The sequence below is a fragment of the Lichenostomus cassidix genome, chromosome 5, assembly GCF_008360975.1.
Source record: "Lichenostomus cassidix isolate B80296 chromosome 5, HeHo_3.0, whole genome shotgun sequence".
Taxonomy (NCBI): Eukaryota; Metazoa; Chordata; class Aves; order Passeriformes; family Meliphagidae; genus Lichenostomus; species Lichenostomus cassidix.
In genome coordinates, this window is record NC_139486.1 from 62,174,420 (window position 1) to 62,193,879 (window position 19,460).

Genomic DNA, 19,460 nt, shown 5'->3' on the forward strand with positions numbered 1-19,460 from the left:
GGTGTTGGAAGGACTTTTCCTAAAGGATGGGAGGTCTCCTGGTGTGGGGGTACCCTCCTGCCCCGCAGCAGGACCCCGCGGTGGCAGGGCAGCCGGGGTTTGGCCCCAGTCGGCTCCAGGAGGTTCCCAATCTTCAGGGCGGGCTGCAGTGCCCGCATGGCATCCAGTTCCTGCAGCAGGGCCGGGCTGAAGCCCTCCGTGCTCAGCCTGGGTGTGAAGGATGCAGGAAAAAAAGACAAGGTGTTGGAGGTTGTGGGGAGGGAGGAGCTGAAGCAGCCGCGATGCAGGTGCATCCCTGCCTGTCCCGCAGCATCCGCTCCCCAGCTCGGGGATGCCGGGCGGGGAAAGGGCCGTGGCAGAGCCCTCACCCCAGGCTCCGCAGCGGGCAGGCGGGATGCCGGAGCTTGTGGCAGAGCTGCAGGACGCCGTCGGCTTGCAGCTCGTTGTCACTCAGGTCCAGGCAGGTGAGACGGGGCCCCTGCAGCAGCTGCGCAGCCAGGGCTGGGCAGCAGGCGCCCGACAGCCGGCAGCTCCCCAGCCTGTGGGGCCGAGGGAAACGGGCAAGGAGGGCTTTGGCCTCCACTTGCTGAGCAGCCCCAGGGGGGAAGGAGGGAGCTCTGGGTAGCAAGGAGGGGACACTGGCCCATCCCGCAGCCCCTTACCGCAGAGTCTGCAGTGGGCAGGCACAGTGGTCAAGCCCCTCACACAGCAGCTCCACGCCAGCATCGCGCAGCTGCTCGCTGAAGGACAAATCCAGCTCCTCCAGGGACTTGTTGGTGCTCAGCACAGCAGCGAGGTCCTCACAGCAGGCGCTGGTGAGGCGGGAATACCGCAGCCTGATGGGAACCCCCAGGAAAAGCCCTCAGAACCGGCTGGAGGGCCCCCAGTTCCACCCTACCATGGTGATGGTCCCATCCTGGTGCCACAACTCTGGAGCTCCTTGCCCTGGACAGCGAGGGAGCGCCGCGGTGTGCTGCTGAGGAATTGCTGTGCTGCAGGTGGGTGGGGAGCAGCTGCAGCTCCAGCTGCTCGCTTTGCTCTGGCTGGGAGGCCGAGACAAGAGGCCGGGAAGTGCGGACCCTTAGCATAACAAAGGGCCAGGTGAGGGGCGCGGAGAGAGACAGCAGGAGACGAGGATCAGTACATAGTTATGTGTATATATGTATATGTGTATATATGTATATGTGTATGTATGTATATATGTGTATATATGTGTGTGTGTGTTTAAAGTTGGAAGATGTTAGGGTTGGCCTTAAGCCAACGCTGTGGAATAAGGGGTGGAATGTCTTGGATTGATGTTATGATAATCCTATTATCCCCTATCATTGGCTTATATGTCCAAGAAAGAAAAAAATGTGTAAAAAAATGTGTGATCCTGTGTCTTTAACTACACCCAGCCGAAGAGAGAAACGCGGGTTGTTTAGAAAACATTTTCCCCAAGCCTCGCTCCGGGGGAGGATTCGTGGCTCGGCAGAGACTGCATGCTGGACGGAGGTCGGAGTGAGCTCTGTTCCCGTTTTTTTCCCATTTTTTTCTTTTTTCCTCGTTTGGAGCCCTTCTCTTCGATCTGCTTTGCCACCTGGAGACTCAGGAGGGCCAGAGGACAGCAGAGCTCTCCAGGGAGCTCCACCCGGCCCCGGGGGGGAGAGGAGGAGAGGGGCTGCGTCTGAGGAAAAGGACTTTTTAATCAGGTTGAATAACTCCTTTTCACCTTGGTTTTCCCCTTCCCCTGTGCCCTGCAGGGCACTCTGCGTGGTTTTGTCAAATAAATAGTTTTTTCTTCACTTCCATCTAAGAGGCTCTGTTGTGGGTGGGGGAGGGGGTGTCAGGGCCCTTCGCTCTCGGAGGAGAGAGAGTTTTATCATTAACCTGGGATGGAACTAATGAGGGAGCGAGGTCTGGGTGCGGGAGTGGGCTTCCCGGTTTGGGGAGCCACTGGGGCCACCGTGGGTCACCGGAGCCGCGGCTGTGAAGGGGCGCCGGTGGCAGCAGTGCGAGTTTCCTGCGTTGGGAGTGTGCTGACAGCGAGTCTCGTAAATGATGGGGCGGGGAAGTTTCCTGAGCGGCGCGGCTGCCGAGCTGCAGGAGAGCGGAGCGGCGGGGCAGGGGCAGCGCGGAGTCGCGGCGTTATCGCGGGCAGCGCAGGTGTCAGGAGCCGCGGTGGGTCGATGGCGAGGCCGGGAGGCGCCGGGGGGTAAACCGCCTCCTTCCTGCGCTGGCGGCGAGGCGAGCGCGGGGCCACAGCTGCGGCAGCAGCGCCATCCATGTGCCAGCGCCGCCGCGAGGGACCGGGGAGCTGCCACCTGCCATCGCCGCGCGGAGCCGGGGGCTGCTGCCACCCCCCGCGGGGGCTGCGGGCACCCCGAGAGGGGAGCACCCCGAGCATGGGGGCTTCGGGCGTTGCCTCCTGCCGGACCTGGGGGTGGTCCCGGGGAGGCTGTCGTTAGGATTTGGGGTGCGGTGTGTCGCCGTGAGGATGGCTCCTGCCAGGCTTCAGCAGCTGAGTTGGAGCCACGGGGGGGTACAGGAAGGGCCCCCGCGGCCCAGGTGTTTCGGGGGGGGCTGTGTGCCCCCGGGGACATCCGGGTGCCAGCCCCCTGTGGCGAGGCGTGTGACGCCAGAAGCAGAGCCGAGGCTCATATTTGGGCACGGAGCAGGTTATTGGTGCCGTGGCCCCGCAGGCGGGCGATCAGGCGCCTCATAAAGGCCGCCCTGGTGCTGCTGCCCGCATAGGCTGGGGCGCTGCCGAGACATCCCGTGGCTGCGCTGGGCTCGGGGCCGGTGGCATGGGGCCGATGGCGGCGCTGGGGCTGCTGCTGTGCGTGCGGCTGTGCGGGGGTGAGTGCCGGGCGGCTGGCAGCGGGGCCCGCGGCGGTGCCGGGCCCGGCTGAGCTCCGTCCGTGCCGCAGGCTCCGCGGAGCTGCGCCTGGTGGGCGGCGGCGGGCGCTGTGCCGGGCGAGTGGAGGTGAAGCACAGCGGTGAGTGGGGCTCCGTCTGCGTCTTCGACTTCGACTTTGACTCGGACGCGCTTTGGGCCGTGGTGGTGTGCCGGCAGCTGGGCTGTGGCCGGGTGGCCAAAGCGTCCCCGTACGCCCCGTTCGGGCCAGGCAGCGGGCGGATCTGGCTACAGCCCTACTTCTGCCGCGGCACCGAGGATGCGCTGGAGCAGTGTCCACATCTCGGATGGGGACAGCATTTGTGTGACCACGATCGGGATGTGGGGGTGACCTGCACAGGTGAGTGGACACGCTGGCCGTGCTGGGCCACCAGCATTGTGCTGGAACGTCCAGGGCAGGGCTGAGCTTTGTCGGTTTCCCGGTGCAGGTGGCATGGAGCTGAGGCTGGCGGGCGGCAGCAGCCCCTGCGCTGGGAGGGTGGAGGTGAAGCTGCGTGGACACTGGGGCTCGGTGGGAGACAGCGACTGGGACATGGATGACGCTGAGGTGGTGTGCCAGCAGCTGGGCTGTGGCTCGGCCGCCGGCGCCTACTCTGCCCTCGACCTCTTCGGCCCAGGGAACGTGACGGTCAATTTAGCCATGGTTGACTGCAGTGGGAATGAGGCCACGCTCTGGGACTGTGAGATCCGTGGCTGGGGACCATATGGCAGCATCCAGGACTACGAAACTGCTGTTGTCTGCCAAGGTAGGCGTCAGGCTATGGGGATCTCTGTCACTTGACGCACATCCCTCGACACTGAGGCTGTGTTGCTCCCGCAGGGTTTTCCCGGCTGGTCGGCGGCGATGGAGCGTGCGCTGGGCGTCTGGAGGTGCGGCAGCGGCGGGCCTGGGTCCGTGTGTGCGAGGATGAGGTGGACATGAAGGTGGCCCAGGTGGTGTGCCGGGAGCTGGGCTGCGGCACGGCGCTTGCCATGGGCGGCAGTGGCCGGTTTGGGGCGGGATGGGGGCCGTTCTGGGAGGGGGGCTTCCAGTGCAATGGCAGCGAGCCCCTCCTGAGTGCCTGCGGCCAGCGAGCGCCCCAGGGCCAGGGCTGCAGCGGCCCCGCCAGCGTCATCTGCTCCCGTAAGTGCCGGGGACACCGGGGGGCTGCTGGGCTCCCTGCAGCGTCACCGCCCTCATTGGCCTTTCTGCCACAGCCTACACGGGCTTCCGGCTGGGCAACAGCAGCTCGGCATGCGCCGGGCGGGTGGAGGTGGCGGCTCGGGGCACGTGGGGCTCCGTGTGCGCCAGCGAGTGGGAGCTGCCCGACGCCCACGTCCTGTGCCGCCACCTGGGCTGCGGCCGCGCCTTGGCCGTGCCGCCGGGAGGCTCCTTCGGCAGCGGCGAGGGGCCACTGCGGCCGGACGCTTTTGGCTGCAGCGGCAGCGAGCGGCACCCGGGCGAGTGCCCCGTGGCCGTGCTGGGCAAGGCCCCGTGCGCCCCTGGAAACGCCGCCGCCGTCAACTGCTCAGGTGTGTATGGCACCTGCGTGAGGAGCCCTGAGGGCTTTTGGGCCGCCCCAAGCACTGCGATCAGAGCAGGCAGGGCTGTTTTGAGGTGAAGGGAAGGGCTGAGTCACGTCATTTTACAGGCATGGTGGAGTCCCTGCGGCTGGTGGAGGGTGAGACTCGGTGTGACGGGTGGCTGGAGTTGGCCATAAGCTCCGGGGATTGGCGGCGTGTGCCAGGAGAGCTTTCGATCACACGGAATTTCAGCAAAGTGTGCTGGGAGCTGGGCTGTGGAGGGGTAGACAAGAGCGATGCTGTCTCTGGCGAGGCCACGCTGTCTGTATTGAACGAGACGGAGAAGGCCATCATGTACAGGGTGATCAAAACCATCCAGGGCATGACCACCATGCTGACCAATAGGACCAAAGACAGGAACGATTTCGATTTTGAAAACATTGAAGGGTCTATGACCACTGCATCAGCCGGCATCCCTTATGGGGCAGCCATCTTCTGCTCAGGTGAGTGTCCCGAGAAGGGCTGGAGGTGCCGATGCCCCAAGCAGCCACCCCAGCAGGGTCCTTCCATGCCCGCAGGCAGCCGACGGGTGAGGCTGGCGGGGAGCTCTGGGCGCTGCGCCGGGCGGGTGGAGGTCTATTCCGGTGGCAGGTGGAGCAGCGTGTGCCAGGAAGGCTGGGACCTGCAGGACGCGGCCGTTGTGTGCCGGGAGCTGGGATGCGGCACGGCGCTGGAGGCCCCGAGCTCGGCGCGCTTCGCTCGTGGCCCGGGGCCGCTGTGGCCGTACATCCCCGAGTGCTCCGGGAGCGAGGAGTCTCTCTGGGAATGCGGGCGCTCGGAAGGGCACGAGTGCGAGCGCGGCGGCGGGGCAGGGGCCGTGTGCTCAGGTGGGTGCTGGGCGCCCCCAGCTCAGGGTGCGGCGGAGCCCCCCGGGGGCTTCTGGGCTGTGCCGTGACCCCCCCGCACCTCTTGCAGAGCAGCTCTCCGTGCGGCTGGCGGGTGGCAGCGGGCGCTGCCGCGGGTACCTGGAGGTGTCCCGCAACGACACCTGGGGCCGCGTGTGCGCCAAGGGCACCAGCGACAGCACGGCTGGCACCGTCTGCCGCCAGCTGGGCTGTGGGCACAGGGGGTGGCTGTCGGCCGGCCCTGCTCAGCAGCTAGCCCCCGCCTGGTTGGCATGGGGTGGGCTGTGAGGAGGAGGCTCGCTCGCTCTGGGGGTGTCCCTCGGCACCCTGGCGCTTGCAGAGCTGCGGCCCTGGCGGGGACGCCTACGTGGCTTGTGAGGAGGAGGACACTGATGGCACCGCTGAGACAGCCACCACTCCGTATCCGGACAACGCCAGCAGCACAGGTATCTCTGCCGGTGTCGGCACCCCCTACGCCGGGCTGGCTGGGATCCCCCTCCCCTCACTGCTTGCCCGTGTCCCCACAGGCATCCCCATCAGAACCACCCGGGCGGTGGGGACTGTGTCCGTGCCAGCTGTGCTGTGTGTGGTGCTGGGGACGCTGCTGTGCCTGGCCCTGGGTGCCCTGGCCGCGCTGCTGTGCCGTGCCCGCGCCTGGCGCCGAGGTGGGTCCCGGCGGGTGGGTGCCAGGAGAGAGCCGGGTTGCGGGTTCTGGGGCTCCCGCCCTGCAGAACAGCTCCGAAGGCGGGCAGGGGTGGTCCTGGTGCCCCCCAGGGTACCCACGGCCCCAGGTAAGTGCTGCCTGTCATTGCAGGCGCTGGCAGAGCTGCGGATGCCATCTCCAACGCTGTGTACGAGGAGCTGGACTACACGGCAATGCCCGAGTACCAGGAGGTGCCCAGTGGCCCAGGTGGGTGCAGCCCGAGTGCCCCAGCTGTGCCCGGAGAGAGGGCTCTGCGCCACAGCCCCACGGCAGCTCCGGGTCCTGGTGGCCTGGCCCTGGCTCCTCGCCATGGGCTGGGGCTTTCCCTCGCTCCCGTGGCAGCTCCTCCCGTGCCGTGTGAGGTTGTGCCACCTGCGGTGCCACTTGAGGCCTCTGCTGAGTCCCTCTTTACCCCCTGCAGGCTCTGTGTCAGAGGGATCGGTGAAGAAGCTGCCGTATTACACTGAGGACTGCATGGAGGGAAGTGACACCGAGGCAGCCCCAGGTAGGAGCACAGGGCAGGAAGCCCACGGGGATCACAGGGGACAGAGGACACACCTGGGTTGGGGATCTGAGGGAGCCACTTCCCCCCTTGTTATTGTGCAGCAAAGTAATATCTTTCCTTGTGGGACCGGAGGGCCACCAGCGCATGTCAGGTGGCAGTGCTGGAGGGGATGGCACAGCATGACCCCTGTCACGGCCACTGGGTCACTGCCATGGACCCCTGTGCCTGTCCCAGGTCCCCCTGCCTGGCTCGAGCATGGAACCCTGGATGGCTATGATGATGCCCTGGATGTGGCAGAGGAGTCCCCTGCTCCCAGCACTGGGGACATCTCTGAGGGAGTGGCTTTGGGGAGAGGGATCCGTGTGCTCCCCACAGGTAAAAGGGATCCCAGCTGCCCTGTTGCCTCTGCAGAGGCACTGCATGGCAGGGTTTGGCTGTGGGGGTGGGCAGGGATCCAGCCACAGATCCAAGGGGGCTGCAGCCAGATCCCTGGTGGGGTCGGTCAGAGGGGACATGGAGCTGCCACCCTGAGGCACCTTTCTGTGCTGTCCCCAAGGTGGGATCGACTCCCCTCCAAGTCCCCCAGGAGCCACCAGGGACCCCCTGGAACAGCCCCCGGAGCACACGGACTATGATGATGTCGGCAGCAGCAGCATCCTGGGAACGTCACCATGAGGATGCCCTGGCCATGCTGCTTCCCTGGGGACATGTGTGCGGCAGTGTGGGGTGGCCCTGTCACCAGGCAGTGTGGCCTTGCCCACAGAGGTCACCTGTCTGTACCCAGCACGGCAGCAGTGCAGGAAAAGTGTTCCAGTGTAGGGAAGATCTTTGATTTCTATGTGAATTTCCCTTTTTTCCTAATAAAACGTAAACTGGTCAGAGAGTCACTCCCAGGGCTGGGACCTCCCTTGAGTCTGGAACCTCCATCCCTGCTACAACAGCCTTCCCTCAGAGATTTGTGGCAGGAGCTGGAACCACCGACACATCCCTGGGCATGGTGGGCTTACGGGGAAGAGTGCAGGGGGATTGCTGGGATTGGCTGTGGGATCTTTATTTGGCACTGCCAAATGCACACAACTGTTCCCAGCAAGGCTGAGGGGAAAAGGGAGAGGGCAGGACCCAGCCCCCGCAGAGGCAGCAGGATCTTCTCCATATGCCCCGTGGGTGGTGTGGTGGTTTTGATTAGCCTAAAACATCAGTGAAGTGTTTTTAACATCTAAGAGAAATTTGGACCCCTCAAAAGCTGTTGTGGTAGGCCTGGGGAGGTGTCTGAGGGGTGAGGAATGGCACAAAGATGGCTCCTGTGTGTCCTGAGTGCAAGTTCTGGAAGTTTTTACATCAAGTCCAGCAGAGCCAATCTCTGATGGCTCTGAATGTGATGGACATGCTGCCGGCCAAGTTTGGGCCAATTGGAGGTGATAGTTATGCCTCTGTGAAAACTTATTTAATGAAAAATCAAAACAAAGCAGGCATGCACTTCTTTCAGTTCTTTGTAGTTGGAGGAGGAGGAGGTGGAGGTAAAAATATGTGAAGAAGAATAGCATAGAGAGCAGCAAGGTCAGTGAAAAAGGGAGAGGAAGGGGTGCTCCAGTGCTCCCGGCACCAGAGCTGAATAACTTTCTGCTAGCCATGGTAAAAACTATGGGGGGAGCAAGAAATTTCTCCTGCAGCCCATGGAGCCCATAAGGATGCAGAAATTCACCCACAGCCCACTCCAGAGGAGCAGGTGGATGCCTAGAAAAAACTGTGAACCTGTGAGAGTCTCATCTAAGAGTTAAAACTGCACAAGGCCTTGATTGGGAGAGAAAGGCCTTTTCCTTGCTCCTGGCATGGAAGCAGCCTGGCCTCGGCTCGGGAGAGTCTGCACAGCACCCTATGGACAAAAAGACTCACATTGCAGCAGGATTCGGGTGGGATGTTTCTCATGAAATTAGATCCATGCCGAGGAAATTCTCAAAGAACTGTCTCTCCTGGGAAAAGACCCCGTGGCTAAGTAGAGAACCTCTTTTCCTGATTGAACTGACCAAAAGACTCCTCAACCTGCCCCCTGTCTGTGTTGCTAGTTTAGAAAAAAGGAAGGGGGGGTGGTAAGTGCAGAAACTGCTTCTTAAGAGGGTGGGGGTGAGAGCAGAAAAAAACTGTCTGAAGAAAAAGAGAAACAAGTAAAGGTAAAGAGTATTTGTAGTAAAAGAATTGTAGTGATGAGTAAATTTGAGAATCTGCTCTATAGACTGAAAAGAAACCCCACACCATGCCCCCTGCCCAGCTTGTTGATTGTAAAGATAAAAAACAAGTGAATACTATAAGTTCGTAAGAAAGAGGAAAAAGTGAACAAAATAATGTATAAAAAGTTTATTTTTGCCTTACGTTTCTCCTCCAATTCTGTTAGGTAATTAAATCACCTTTTTGTGACTTTAAGCTTAGAGCCTAGTTACCCTCTTTTCGTGCGTCCTCCTAACAATGTCCTGTCTCAAATCCATGAGAGTGGGGCAGGCTTTGAGCCTCTCACAGCACAGAGAGCTGGGCTGGGAATGGCTGTGGGTGTTGGAAGGACATTTCCTAAAGGAGGGGAGGTCTCCTGAAGGAGGGGAGTGCCTTCCTACCCCGCAGCAGGACCCCGCGGTGGCAGGGCAGCCGGGCCATGGCCCCTGGCTGCGGCACGTCGTGCTCCAGGAGGTTCCCAATCTTCAGGGCGGGCTGCAGTGCCCGCAGGGCATCCAGTTCCTGCAGCAGGGCCTGGCTGAAGCCGTCCGTGCTCAGCCTGGGCTTGGGGGACGCAAGAAAGAGGAGGTGTTGGAGGTTGTGGGGAGGGAGGAGCTGAAGCAGCCGCGATGCAGGTGCATCCCTGCCTGTCCCGCAGCATCCGCTCCCCAGCTCGGGGATGGCGGGCGGGGAAAGGGCCGTGGCAGAGCCCTCACCCCAGGCTCCGCAGCGGGCAGGCGGGATGCCGGAGCTTGTGGCAGAGCTGCAGAACGCCGTCGGCTTGCAGCTCGTTGTCACTCAGGTCCAGGCAGGTGAGACGGGGCCCCTGCAGCAGCTGCGCAGCCAGGGCTGGGCAGCAGGCGCCCGACAGCCGGCAGCTCCCCAGCCTGTGGGGCCGAGGGAAACGGGCAAGGAGGGCTTTGGCCTCCACTTGCTGAGCTGCTCCAGGGGGGAAGGGCAGTGCAGCGGGTGAGGTCCTGGTAGCAGCAGCAGCAGCAGGGGCCAGTGAGGTGGGAATACGGCAGCTCAAAGGGAACGTCTCGGAAAGACCCTCAGAGGCGGCCCGAGTGTCCCCAGGGGTATCCGTGGAGCCGGCAAGCTCCTGTCCCCTGTGCCCGAGGCAGCAGCCACCCAGGCACACACCGCCCTCCGGTTCGGGTGCCTCCAGCCAGCGGCCCCGCTCAGCGCTCCGTGCCGTCCGTGCGTGCCGAGACAAGGAAGACTCGACCACTCAATATGAGTGCGAAACAAGCTTCGTTTATTTGAGCTTCAGCATACATTCTTATAGTGTGGTTAATTAGATAATGCATATTCTGTAACCGCATATCATTATTGGCTATTTGTTTCAACGTCCTAAATCTGGCTGCTTGCCCTATGTATAGATACATATTAACTTTTTGACTGGTTTTCTGCATTCTTGCTGGCTATTCTACATTCCTTTTGACCACTGATGACTCCTTATATGTAGCACGGCGTACGGGTCTGTCCTTTGGTCAATGGAGCGCTTAAGTGCCATCAGGAGTTCCGCTAGTCGGTGCTTTTGAACATCTCTAATCATCGCTTCCTCAATTCTGTTGGCAATATCTGCAACGTAAAGTGAGTCTGTGACGATGTTAACAGGTTGGCTCATCCAGTTGGTAAAGACCCAGACCACTGCCGACAGTTCTAGGGTTTGTAACGAGTCCTCTGGTGTTGCAGGAGTGATTTTGTGTCGCCATTGCTTCTCCTCCATCCACGTCGCAGCAGCTGTACGGGAGCGTTTGCCGGCTCTGTATAGACAGTCACTGCCCCTGAGAGCGGGGGGGCTGACCGCAATGGCTTTACCAACCATCGGTGGTTGGACATCCACGCCAGCGTAGGAGGCTGGAGAGGTCGGATACTGATGAGTGTTCCCTCTTCCAGCAGCGCTGCTTGGAGTTCCATGGAATTCTGTAAGTACCAATTCAGGTCATCCAGCTTCAATGGTTGCTGTATTTCCCCTGGCGATGTTCCTAGGATCTCCCTTATCCTTTGGCGGCCGCGTTTGATAAGATTTGCCATTGTAATGATATCTTCTTGAATCGATTTCCGCGGCTGAAGGGGAGGTGCTAACCTACTGGACCCTCCCACATGCCTGTCTTGGGGTCCTTATACAGGACCTTCATGCGTGGTACCGGTGGCTGCGCCACTCCCTGGTAATGCATTAAGATAGGCGGTAGGTCCTGATCACCAAATATGCACAGGTGATTTAGTACAAACAGGGTTTTAGAAAGCCTTTCTCTACTATCTGAAACCTCTTTATGTTTAGCCAAGTAACCTTTTAATGTCGCATTTGCTCGTTCTACCATTGCCTGCCCTGTCGGGGAGTGAGGAATTCCTGTAGTATGCTTTATGTCCCAGTGTTGCATGTATTTTTTTAACAAGGCACTACAATAAACAGGGCCATTGTCTGTTTTGATAGCTTTGGGTTTGCCTAATACTGCAAAGCAGCTAGTAAGGTGCCTTACAACAGGTGCGTGTGTCAGCGGAGCAGTCCGGGCCCGGTGCCCGGCAGCGCGGGGGGCTGGGGCAGCGCAGCTCTTCCCGCCGCCGCACAGCGAGGGAGCGCCGCGGTGTGCTGCTGAGGAATTGCTGTGCTGCAGGTGGGTGGGGAGCAGCTGCAGCTCCAGCTGCTCGCTTTGCTCGGGCTGGGAGGCCGAGACAAGAGGCCGGGATGTGCGGACACATAGCATAACAAAGTGATTCAAGGGAATCAGAAGTTAAAGGATAACTTGTAGCGAGTATTTGATAGCTTGATAACCTAATAAACAGAGTATTGTTTACTTGACATTCACTGTGTTTGCCAAACAAGGACTATGATACTCATGTAACCTCCATGCTCCCAAAAAATCAAGTATGTTTTTAGGACTTTGGACAGAGACTCAGAACGCATGCCTTAAAGAGGATCTCCTGTCCTCATTAGAAAAGACCCCCGGAGCCTCCCCCACCCACGAAACGGATCTACACAGGCTCGAGGATATGGAAATGACTTTTGAACTCATTATAATACGAAGAGGGGAAAGGTTTTACATATGTATAAGTGGATTGAGAAATTCCAGGAATGTGTAACAGTGTAACCATATATATACCGGGATATACGGGCGCGCAGGTTTTGAAGGGCTACCTCCCATGTGCCCGGCGCTGTAATAAACGTGCCGGCTTTACAACTTAAATTTATATAGCTTGTGAAGTTTTGCCTCTATTTCCTAAGTCAAACTGGCCACGTGAGGGATGCGGATAGAGACAGCAGGAGACGAGGATCAGGACGAAGAGCGAGAGGTTTGTGTGCTTGGAATGTGAGGGGTCAGAGCACAGGGACCCTTCTCGGGGAATCCAGCTCAGGCAGATGCTGTGTTCCTGTGCCAGGAGTAAGCGGATTTCTTTAGTGAGACACCTGGGAGTGTGCCGTGGGAAACCTGGGGTGGAACTAATGAGGGAGCGAGGTCTGGGTGCGGGAGTGGGCTTCCCGGTTTCGGGAGCCACTGGGGCCACCGTGGGTCAGCGGAGCCGCGGCTGTGAAGGGGCGCCGGTGGCAGCAGTGAGAGTTTCCTGCGTTGGGAGTGTGCTGACAGCGAGTCTGGTAAATGATGGGGCGGGGAAGTTTCCTGAGCGGCGCGGCTGCCGAGCTGCAGGGGAGCGGAGCGGCGGGGCAGGGGCAGCGCGGAGCCGCGGCGTTATCGCGGGCAGCGCAGGTGTCAGGAGCCGCGGTGGGTCGATGGCGAGGCCGGGAGGCGCCGGGGGGTAAACCGCCTCCTTCCTGCGCTGGCGGCGAGGCGAGCGCGGGGCCACAGCTGCGGCAGCAGCGCCATCCATGTGCCAGCGCCGCCGCGAGGGACCGGGGAGCTGCCACCTGCCATTGCCGCGCGGAGCCGGGGGCTGCTGCCACCCCCCGCGGGGGCTGCGGGCACCCCGAGAGGGGAGCACCCCGAGCATGGGGGCTTCGGGCGTTGCCTCCTGCCGGACCTGGGGGTGGTCCCGGGGAGGCTCTCGTTAGGATTTGGGGTGCGGTGTGTCCCCGTGAGGATGGCTCCTGCCAGGCTTCAGCAGCTGAGTTGGAGCCACGGGGGGGTACAGGAAGGGCCCCCGCGGCCCAGGTGTTTCGGGGGGGGCTGTGTGCCCCCAGGGACATCCGGGTGCCAGCCCCCTGTGGCGAGGCGTGTGACGCCAGAAGCAGAGCCGAGGCTCATATTTGGGCACGGAGCAGGTTATTGGTGCCGTGGCCCCGCAGCCGGGCGATCAGGCGCCTCATAAAGGCCGCCCTGGTGCTGCTGCCCGCATAGGCTGGGGCGCTGCCGAGACATCCCGTGGCTGCGCTGGGCTCGGGGCCGGTGGCATGGGGCCGATGGCGGCGCTGGGGCTGCTGCTGTGCGTGCGGCTGTGCGGGGGTGAGTGCCGGGCGGCTGGCAGCGGGGCCCGCGGCGGTGCCGGGCCCGGCTGAGCTCCGTCCGTGCCGCAGGCTCCGCGGAGCTGCGCCTGGTGGGCGGCGGCGGGCGCTGTGCCGGGCGAGTGGAGGTGAAGCACAGCGGTGAGTGGGGCTCCGTCTGCGTCTTCGACTATGACTGGGAAGCGCTTTGGGCCGTGGTGGTGTGCCGGCAGCTGGGCTGTGGCCGGGTGGCCAAAGCGTCGCAGTATTCCCTGTTCGGACAAGGCAGCGGGCGGATCTGGCTCCAGCCCTTCTTCTGCGGCGGCACCGAGGATGTGCTGGAGGAGTGTCAACACTTCGGATGGGGAGAGCACTACTGTGGCCACGATCGGGATGTGGGGGTGATCTGCACAGGTGAGGGGACACGCTGGCAGTGCTGGGCTACCAGCATTGTGCTGGAACGTCCAGGGCAGGGCTGAGCTATGTCGGTTTTCCGGTGCAGATGGCGTGGAGCTGAGGCTGGCGGGCGGCAGCAGCCCCTGCGCTGGGAGGGTGGAGGTGAAGCTGCGTGGACACTGGGGCTCAGTGGCAGACGACAGCTGGGACATGGATGACGCTGAGGTGGTGTGCCAGCAGCTGGGCTGTGGCTCGGCCGCCGGCGCCTACTCTGCCCTCGACCGCTTCGGCGCAGGGAACGGGACTGTCCATCTAGCCGCGGTTGACTGCAGTGGGAATGAGGCCACGCTCTGGGACTGTGAGATCCGTGGCTGGGGACCGTATAATGGCACCGTCCATGACTACGACACTGCTGTTGTCTGCCAAGGTAGGCGTCGGGCTGTGGGGAGCTGTGGCACTTCACGGACATCCCTCCGTTGTGTCGACACTGAGGCTGTGTTGCTCCCGCAGGGTTTTCCCGGCTGGTCGGCGGCGATGGAGCGTGCGCTGGGCGTCTGGAGGTGCGGCAGCGGCGGGCCTGGGTCCGTGTGTGCGAGGATGAGGTGGACATGAAGGTGGCCCAGGCGGTGTGCCGGGAGCTGGGCTGCGGCACGGCGCTTGCCATGGGCGGCAGTGGCCGGTTTGGGGCGGGATGGGGGCCGTTCTGGGAGGGGGGCTTCCAGTGCAATGGCAGCGAGCCCCTCTTGAGTGCCTGCGGCCAGCGAGCGCCCCAGGGCCAGGGCTGCAGCGGCCCCGCCAGCGTCATCTGCTCCCGTAAGTGCCGGGGACAGCGGGGGGCTGCTGGGCTCCCTGCAGCGTCACCGCCCTCATTGGCCTTTCTGCCACAGCCTACACGGGCTTCCGGCTGGGCAACAGCAGCTCGGCATGCGCCGGGCGGGTGGAGGTGGCGGCTCGGGGCACGTGGGGCTCCGTGTGCGCCAGCGAGTGGGAGCTGCCCGACGCCCACGTCCTGTGCCGCCACCTGGGCTGCGGCCGCGCCTTGGCCGTGCCGCCGGGAGGCTCCTTCGGCAGCGGCGAGGGGCCACTGCGGCCGGACGCTTTTGGCTGCAGCGGCAGCGAGCGGCACCCGGGCGAGTGCCCCGTGGCCGTGCTGGGCAAGGCCCCGTGCGCCCCTGGAAACGCCGCCGCCGTCAACTGCTCAGGTGTGTATGGCACCTGCGGGAGGAGCCCTGAGGGCTTTTGGGCCGCCCCAAGCACTGCGATCAGAGCAGGCAGGGCTGTTTTGGGGTGATGGGAAGGGCTGAGTCACGTCATTTTACAGGCATGGTGGAGTCCCTGCGGCTGGTGGAGGGTGAGACTCGGTGTGACGGGTGGCTGGAGTTGGCCATAAGCTCCGGGGAGTGGCGCCGTGTGCCAGGAGAGCTTTCGATCACACGGAATTTCAGCAAAGTGTGCTGGGAGCTGGGCTGTGGAGGGGTAGACAAGAGCGATGCTGTCGCTGGCAAGGCCAGGCTGTATGAACTGAAGAGAACGGAGCTGGCCATCATGCAAAGGGTGATCAAAACCATCCAGGGCATGACCACCATGCTGACCAATAGGACCAAAGGGAAGGACGATTTCGATTTTGAAAACTTTGAAGGGTCTATGACCACTGCATCAGCCGGCATTCCCCACGGGGCAGCCATCTTCTGCTCAGGTGAGTGTCCCGAGAAGGGCTGGAGGTGCCGATGCCCCAAGCAGCCACCCCAGCAGGGTCCTTCCATGCCCGCAGGCAGCCGACGGGTGAGGCTGGCGGGGAGCTCTGGGCGCTGCGCCGGGCGGGTGGAGGTCTATTCCGGTGGCAGGTGGAGCAGCGTGTGCCAGGAAGGCTGGGACCTGCAGGACGCGGCCGTTGTGTGCCGGGAGCTGGGATGCGGCACGGCGCTGGAGGCCCCGAGCTCGGCGCGCTTCGCTGCTGGCCCGGGGCCGCTGTGGCCGTACATCCCCGAGTGCTCCGGGAGCGAGGAGTCTCTCTGGGAATGCGGGCGCTCGGAAGGGCACGAGTGCGAGCGCGGCGGCGGGGCAGGGGCCGTGTGCTCAGGTGGGTGCCGGGCGCCCCCAGCTCAGGGTGCGGCGGAGTCCCCCGGGGGCTTCTGGGCTGTGCCGTGACCCCCCCGCACCTCTTGCAGAGCAGCTCTCCGTGCGGCTGGCGGGTGGCAGCGGGCGCTGCCGCGGGTACCTGGAGGTGTCCCGCAACGACACCTGGGGCCGCGTGTGCGCCAACGGCACCAGCGACAGCACGGCTGGCACCGTCTGTCGTCAGCTGGGCTGTGGGCACAGGGGGTGGCTGTCGGCCGGCCCTGCCCAGCAGCCAGCCCCCGCCTGGTTGGCGTGGGTGGGCTGTGAGGAGGAGGCTCGCTCGCTCTGGGGGTGTCCCTCGGCACCCTGGCGCTTGCAGAGCTGCGGCCCTGGCGGGGACGCCTACGTGGCTTGTGAGGAGGAGGACACTGATGGCACCGCTGAGACAGCCACCACTCCGTATCCGGACAACGCCAGCAGCACAGGTATCTCTGCCGGTGTCGGCACCCCCTACGCCGGGCTGGCTGGGATCCCCCTCCCCTCACTGCTTGCCCGTGTCCCCACAGGCATCCCCATCAGAACCACCCCGGCCGTGGGGACTGTGTCCGTGCCAGCTGTGCTGTGTGTGGTGCTGGGGACGCTGCTGTGCCTGGCCCTGGGTGCCCTGGCCGCGCTGCTGTGCCGTGCCCGCGCCTGGCGCCGAGGTGGGTCCCGGCGGGTGGGTGCCAGGAGAGAGCCGGTTTGCGGGTTCTGGGGCTCCCGCCCTGCAGAACAGCTCCGAAGGCGGGCAGGGGTGGTCCTGGTGCCCCCCAGGGTGCCCATGCCCCCAGGTAAGTGCTGCCTGTCATTGCAGGCGCTGGCAGAGCTGCGGATGCCATCTCCAACGCTGTGTACGAGGAGCTGGACTACACGGCAATGCCCGAGTACCAGGAGGTGCCCAGTGGCCCAGGTGGGTGCAGCCCGAGTGCCCCAGCTGCGCCCGGAGAGAGGGCTCTGCGCCACAGCCCCACGGCAGCTCCGGGTCCTGGTGGCCTGGCCCTGGCTCCTCGCCATGGGCTGGGGCTTTCCCTCGGTCCCGTGGCAGCTCCTCCCGTGTGGTGTGAGGTTGTGCCACCTGCGGTGCCACTTGAGGCCTCTGCTGAGTCCCTCTTTACCCCCTGCAGGCTCTGTGTCAGAGGGATCGGTGAAGAAGCTGCCGTATTACACTGAGGACAGCATGGAGGGAAGTGACACCGAGGCAGCCCCAGGTAGGAGCACAGGGCAGGAAGCCCACGGGGAGCACAGGGGACAGAGGACACACCTGGTTTGGGGAGCTGAGGGAACAAATTCCCCCCTTGTTAATGTGCAGCAAAGTAACGTCTTTCCTAGAGGGATCCGAGGGCCACCAGCGCATGTCTGCTGGCAATGCCGGAGGGGATGCCACAGCCAGACCCCTGTCATAGCCACTGGGTCACTGCCATGGACCCCTGTGCCTGTCCCAGATCCCCCTGCCTGGCTCGAGCATGGAACCCTGGATGGCTATGATGATGCCCTGGATGTGGCAGAGGAGTCCCCTGCTCCCAGCACTGGGGACATCTCTGAGGGAGTGGCATGTAGGAGAGGGATCCGTGTGCTCCCCACAGGTAAAAGGGATCCCAGCTGCCCTGTTGCCTCTGCAGAGGCACTGCATGGCAGGGTTTGGCTGTGGGGGTGGGCAGGGATCCAGCGACAGATCCAAGGGTGCTGCAGCCAGATCCCTGGATGGGTCGGTCAGAATGGACACGGGGCTGCCACCCTCAGGCACATTTCTGTGCTGTCCCCCAGGTGGGATCGACTCCCCTCCAAGTCCCCCAGGAGCCACCAGGGACCCCCCGGAGCAGCCCCTGGAGCACAGGGACTATGATGATGTCGGTAGCAGCAGCATCCTGGGAACGTCACCATGAGGATATCCTGGGCGTGCCGCAGCCCTGGGGACATGTGTGTGGCAGTGTGGGGTGGCCCTGTCACCAGGCAGTGTGGCCTTGCCCACAGAGGTCACCTGTCTGTGCCCAGCACTGCAGCACTGCAGGAAATGTGTTCCTGTGTAGGGAAAATCTTTGATTTCGGTGTCAATTTCCATTTTTTCGTAATAAAACTTAAACTGGTCAGAGTCACTCCCAGGGCTGAGACCTTCCTTGAGTCTGGAACCTCCATCCCGGGTACACCAGCCTTGCCTCAGGGATTTGTGGCAGGAACTGGAACCACTGACACATCCCTGGGCATGGTGGGCTTATGGGGAAGAGTGCAGGGGGATTGCTGGGATTGGCTGTGGGATCTTTATTTGGCACTGCCAAATGCACACAACTGTTCCCAGCAAGGCTGAGGGGAAAAGGGAGAGGGCAGGACCAGCCCCCGCAGAGGCAGCAGGATCTTCTCCATATGCCCCATGGGTGGGGCAGGCTCTGAGCCTCTCACAGCACGGAGAGCTGGGCTGGGAATGGCTGTGGATGTTGGAAGGACATTTCCTAAAGGAGGGGAGGTCTCCTGAAGGAGGGAAGTGCCTTCCTGCCCCGCAGCAGGACCCCGCGGTGGCAGGGCAGCCGGGCCATGGCCCCAGCCGGCTCCAGGAGGTTCCCAATCTTGAGGTCGGGCTGCAGTGCCCGCAGGGCATCCAGTTCCTGCAGCAGGGCTTGGCTGAAGCCCTCCGTGCTCAGCCTGGGTGTGAAGGATGCAGGAAAAAATGACAAGGTGTTGGAGGTTGTGGGGAGGGAGGAGCTGAAGCAGCCGCGATGCAGGTGCATCCCTGCCTGTCCCGCAGCATCCGCTCCCCAGCTCGGGGATGCCGGGCGGGGACAGGGCCGTGGCAGAGCCCTCACCCCAGGCTCCGCAGCGGGCAGGCGGGATGCCGGAGCTTGTGGCAGAGCTGCAGGACGCCGTCGGCTTGCAGCTCGTTGTCACTCAGGTCCAGGCAGGTGAGACGGGGCCCCTGCAGCAGCTGCGCAGCCAGGGCTGGGCAGCAGGCGCCCGACAGCCGGCAGCTCCCCAGCCTGTGGGGCCGAGGGACACGGGGAAGGAGGGCTTTGGCCTCCACTTGCTGAGCTGCTCCAGGGGGGAAGGGCAGTGCAGCGGGTGAGGTCCTGGCAGCAGCAGCAGGGGTCGGTGAGGTGGGAATAGGGCAGGTAAAAGGGAACATCTCGGAAAGGGAACATCTGGGAAAGACGCTTAGAGGCGGCCCGAGTGTCCCCAGGGGTATCCGTGGAGCCGGCAAGCTCCTGTCCCCTGTGCCCGAGGCAGCAGCCAGCCAGCCACACACCGCCCTCCGGTTCGGGTGCCTCCAGCCAGCGCTCAGCGCTCCGTGCCGTCCGTGCGTGCCGAGACAAGGAGGACTCGACCACCCAATATGAGTGCGCAACAAGCTTCGTTTATTTGAGCTTCAGCATACATTCTTATAGTGTGGTTAATTAGATAATGCATATTCTGTAACCGCGTATCATTATTGACTGTTTCAACGTCCTAAATCTGGCTGCTTGCCCTATGTATAGATACATATTAACTTTTTGTCTGGTTTTCTGCATTCTTGCTGGCTATTCTACATTCCTTTTGACCACTGATGACTCCTTATATGTAGCACGGCATACGGGTCTGTCCTTTGGTCAATGGAGCGCTTAAGTGCCATCAGGAGTTCCGCTAGTCGGTGCTTTTGAACATCTCTAATCATCGCTTGCTCAATTCTGTTGGCAATATCTGCAACGTAAAGTGAGTCTGTGACGATGTTAACCGGTTGGCTCATCCAGTTGGTAAAGACCCAGGCCACTGCCGACAGTTCTAGGGTTTGTAACGAGTCCTCTGGTGTTTCAGGAGTGATTTTGTGTCGCCATTGCTTCTCCTCCATCCACGTCGCAGCAGCTGTACGGGAGCGTTTGCCGGCTCTGTACAGACAGTCAGCTGTGACC

The 19,460-nt window shown here is 62.5% G+C and overlaps 3 protein-coding genes, 2 long non-coding RNA genes and 1 pseudogene across 5 annotated transcripts in view; 4 read left to right on the top strand and 2 right to left on the bottom strand.

Moving 5' to 3' along the window:
- LOC146436999 (uncharacterized) overlaps positions 1-19,460 on the top strand; it is a 99,185-nt gene that overhangs the window by 49,070 nt on the left and 30,655 nt on the right. The gene's annotated exons all lie outside the window — the stretch shown is intronic.
- On the bottom strand, positions 119-943 carry LOC146437004 (uncharacterized). Its single transcript, XR_014852789.1, has 3 exons — positions 663-943; positions 369-539; positions 119-207 (listed from the first exon to the last, which is right to left on the bottom strand). It is a non-coding gene; the product is annotated as an uncharacterized LOC146437004 (long non-coding RNA).
- On the top strand, positions 3,340-7,187 carry LOC146437005 (scavenger receptor cysteine-rich domain-containing protein SCART1-like). Its single transcript, XM_085063773.1, is given in 11 exon segments — positions 3,340-4,019; positions 4,094-4,408; positions 4,528-4,902; positions 4,978-5,286; positions 5,375-5,580; positions 5,582-5,750; positions 5,832-5,969; positions 6,119-6,214; positions 6,429-6,512; positions 6,747-6,887; positions 7,069-7,187. Coding segments are annotated over 11 exon segments (2,157 nt in total). The 5' UTR covers positions 3,340-3,814.
- LOC146437006 (uncharacterized) lies at positions 8,851-10,545 on the bottom strand. Its single transcript, XM_085063774.1, has 3 exons — positions 10,193-10,545; positions 9,431-9,691; positions 8,851-9,273 (listed from the first exon to the last, which is right to left on the bottom strand). The coding sequence occupies exons 1-3, from the start codon at positions 10,543-10,545 to the stop codon at positions 9,072-9,074; spliced, it is 816 nt and encodes a 271-aa protein (XP_084919900.1). The 3' UTR covers positions 8,851-9,071.
- LOC146437007 (scavenger receptor cysteine-rich type 1 protein M130-like) lies at positions 12,664-17,677 on the top strand. The gene is made up of 12 exons (XM_085063775.1): positions 12,664-12,721; positions 13,123-13,509; positions 13,598-13,918; positions 14,002-14,304; positions 14,379-14,693; positions 14,813-15,571; positions 15,660-16,034; positions 16,116-16,253; positions 16,403-16,498; positions 16,713-16,796; positions 17,031-17,171; positions 17,353-17,677. The coding sequence occupies exons 1-12, from the start codon at positions 12,664-12,666 to the stop codon at positions 17,469-17,471; spliced, it is 3,096 nt and encodes a 1,031-aa protein (XP_084919901.1). The 3' UTR covers positions 17,472-17,677.
- LOC146437008 (uncharacterized) lies at positions 17,811-18,640 on the top strand (annotated as a pseudogene).

Bases quoted from the DNA above. Each gene is read 5' to 3' on its own strand.
- LOC146437006 (XM_085063774.1), bottom strand. From the start codon at position 10,545: ATGGTTGGTAAAGCCATTGCGGTCAGCCCCCCCGCTCTCAGGGGCAGT. The intron at 9,692-10,192 runs GTACGCCGTGCT...TGCTGCTACCAG, and splicing joins ATTGACCAAAGGACAGACCC to GACCTCACCCGCTGCACTGC. The intron at 9,274-9,430 runs GTGAGGGCTCTG...CCCCAAGCCCAG, and splicing joins TGCCCGCTGCGGAGCCTGGG to GCTGAGCACGGACGGCTTCA.
- LOC146437007 (XM_085063775.1), top strand. From the start codon at position 12,664: ATGGGGGCTTCGGGCGTTGCCTCCTGCCGGACCTGGGGGTGGTCCCGG. The intron at 13,510-13,597 runs GTGAGGGGACAC...TTTCCGGTGCAG, and splicing joins TGTGGGGGTGATCTGCACAG to ATGGCGTGGAGCTGAGGCTG. The intron at 14,694-14,812 runs GTGTGTATGGCA...GTCATTTTACAG, and splicing joins CGCCGCCGTCAACTGCTCAG to GCATGGTGGAGTCCCTGCGG.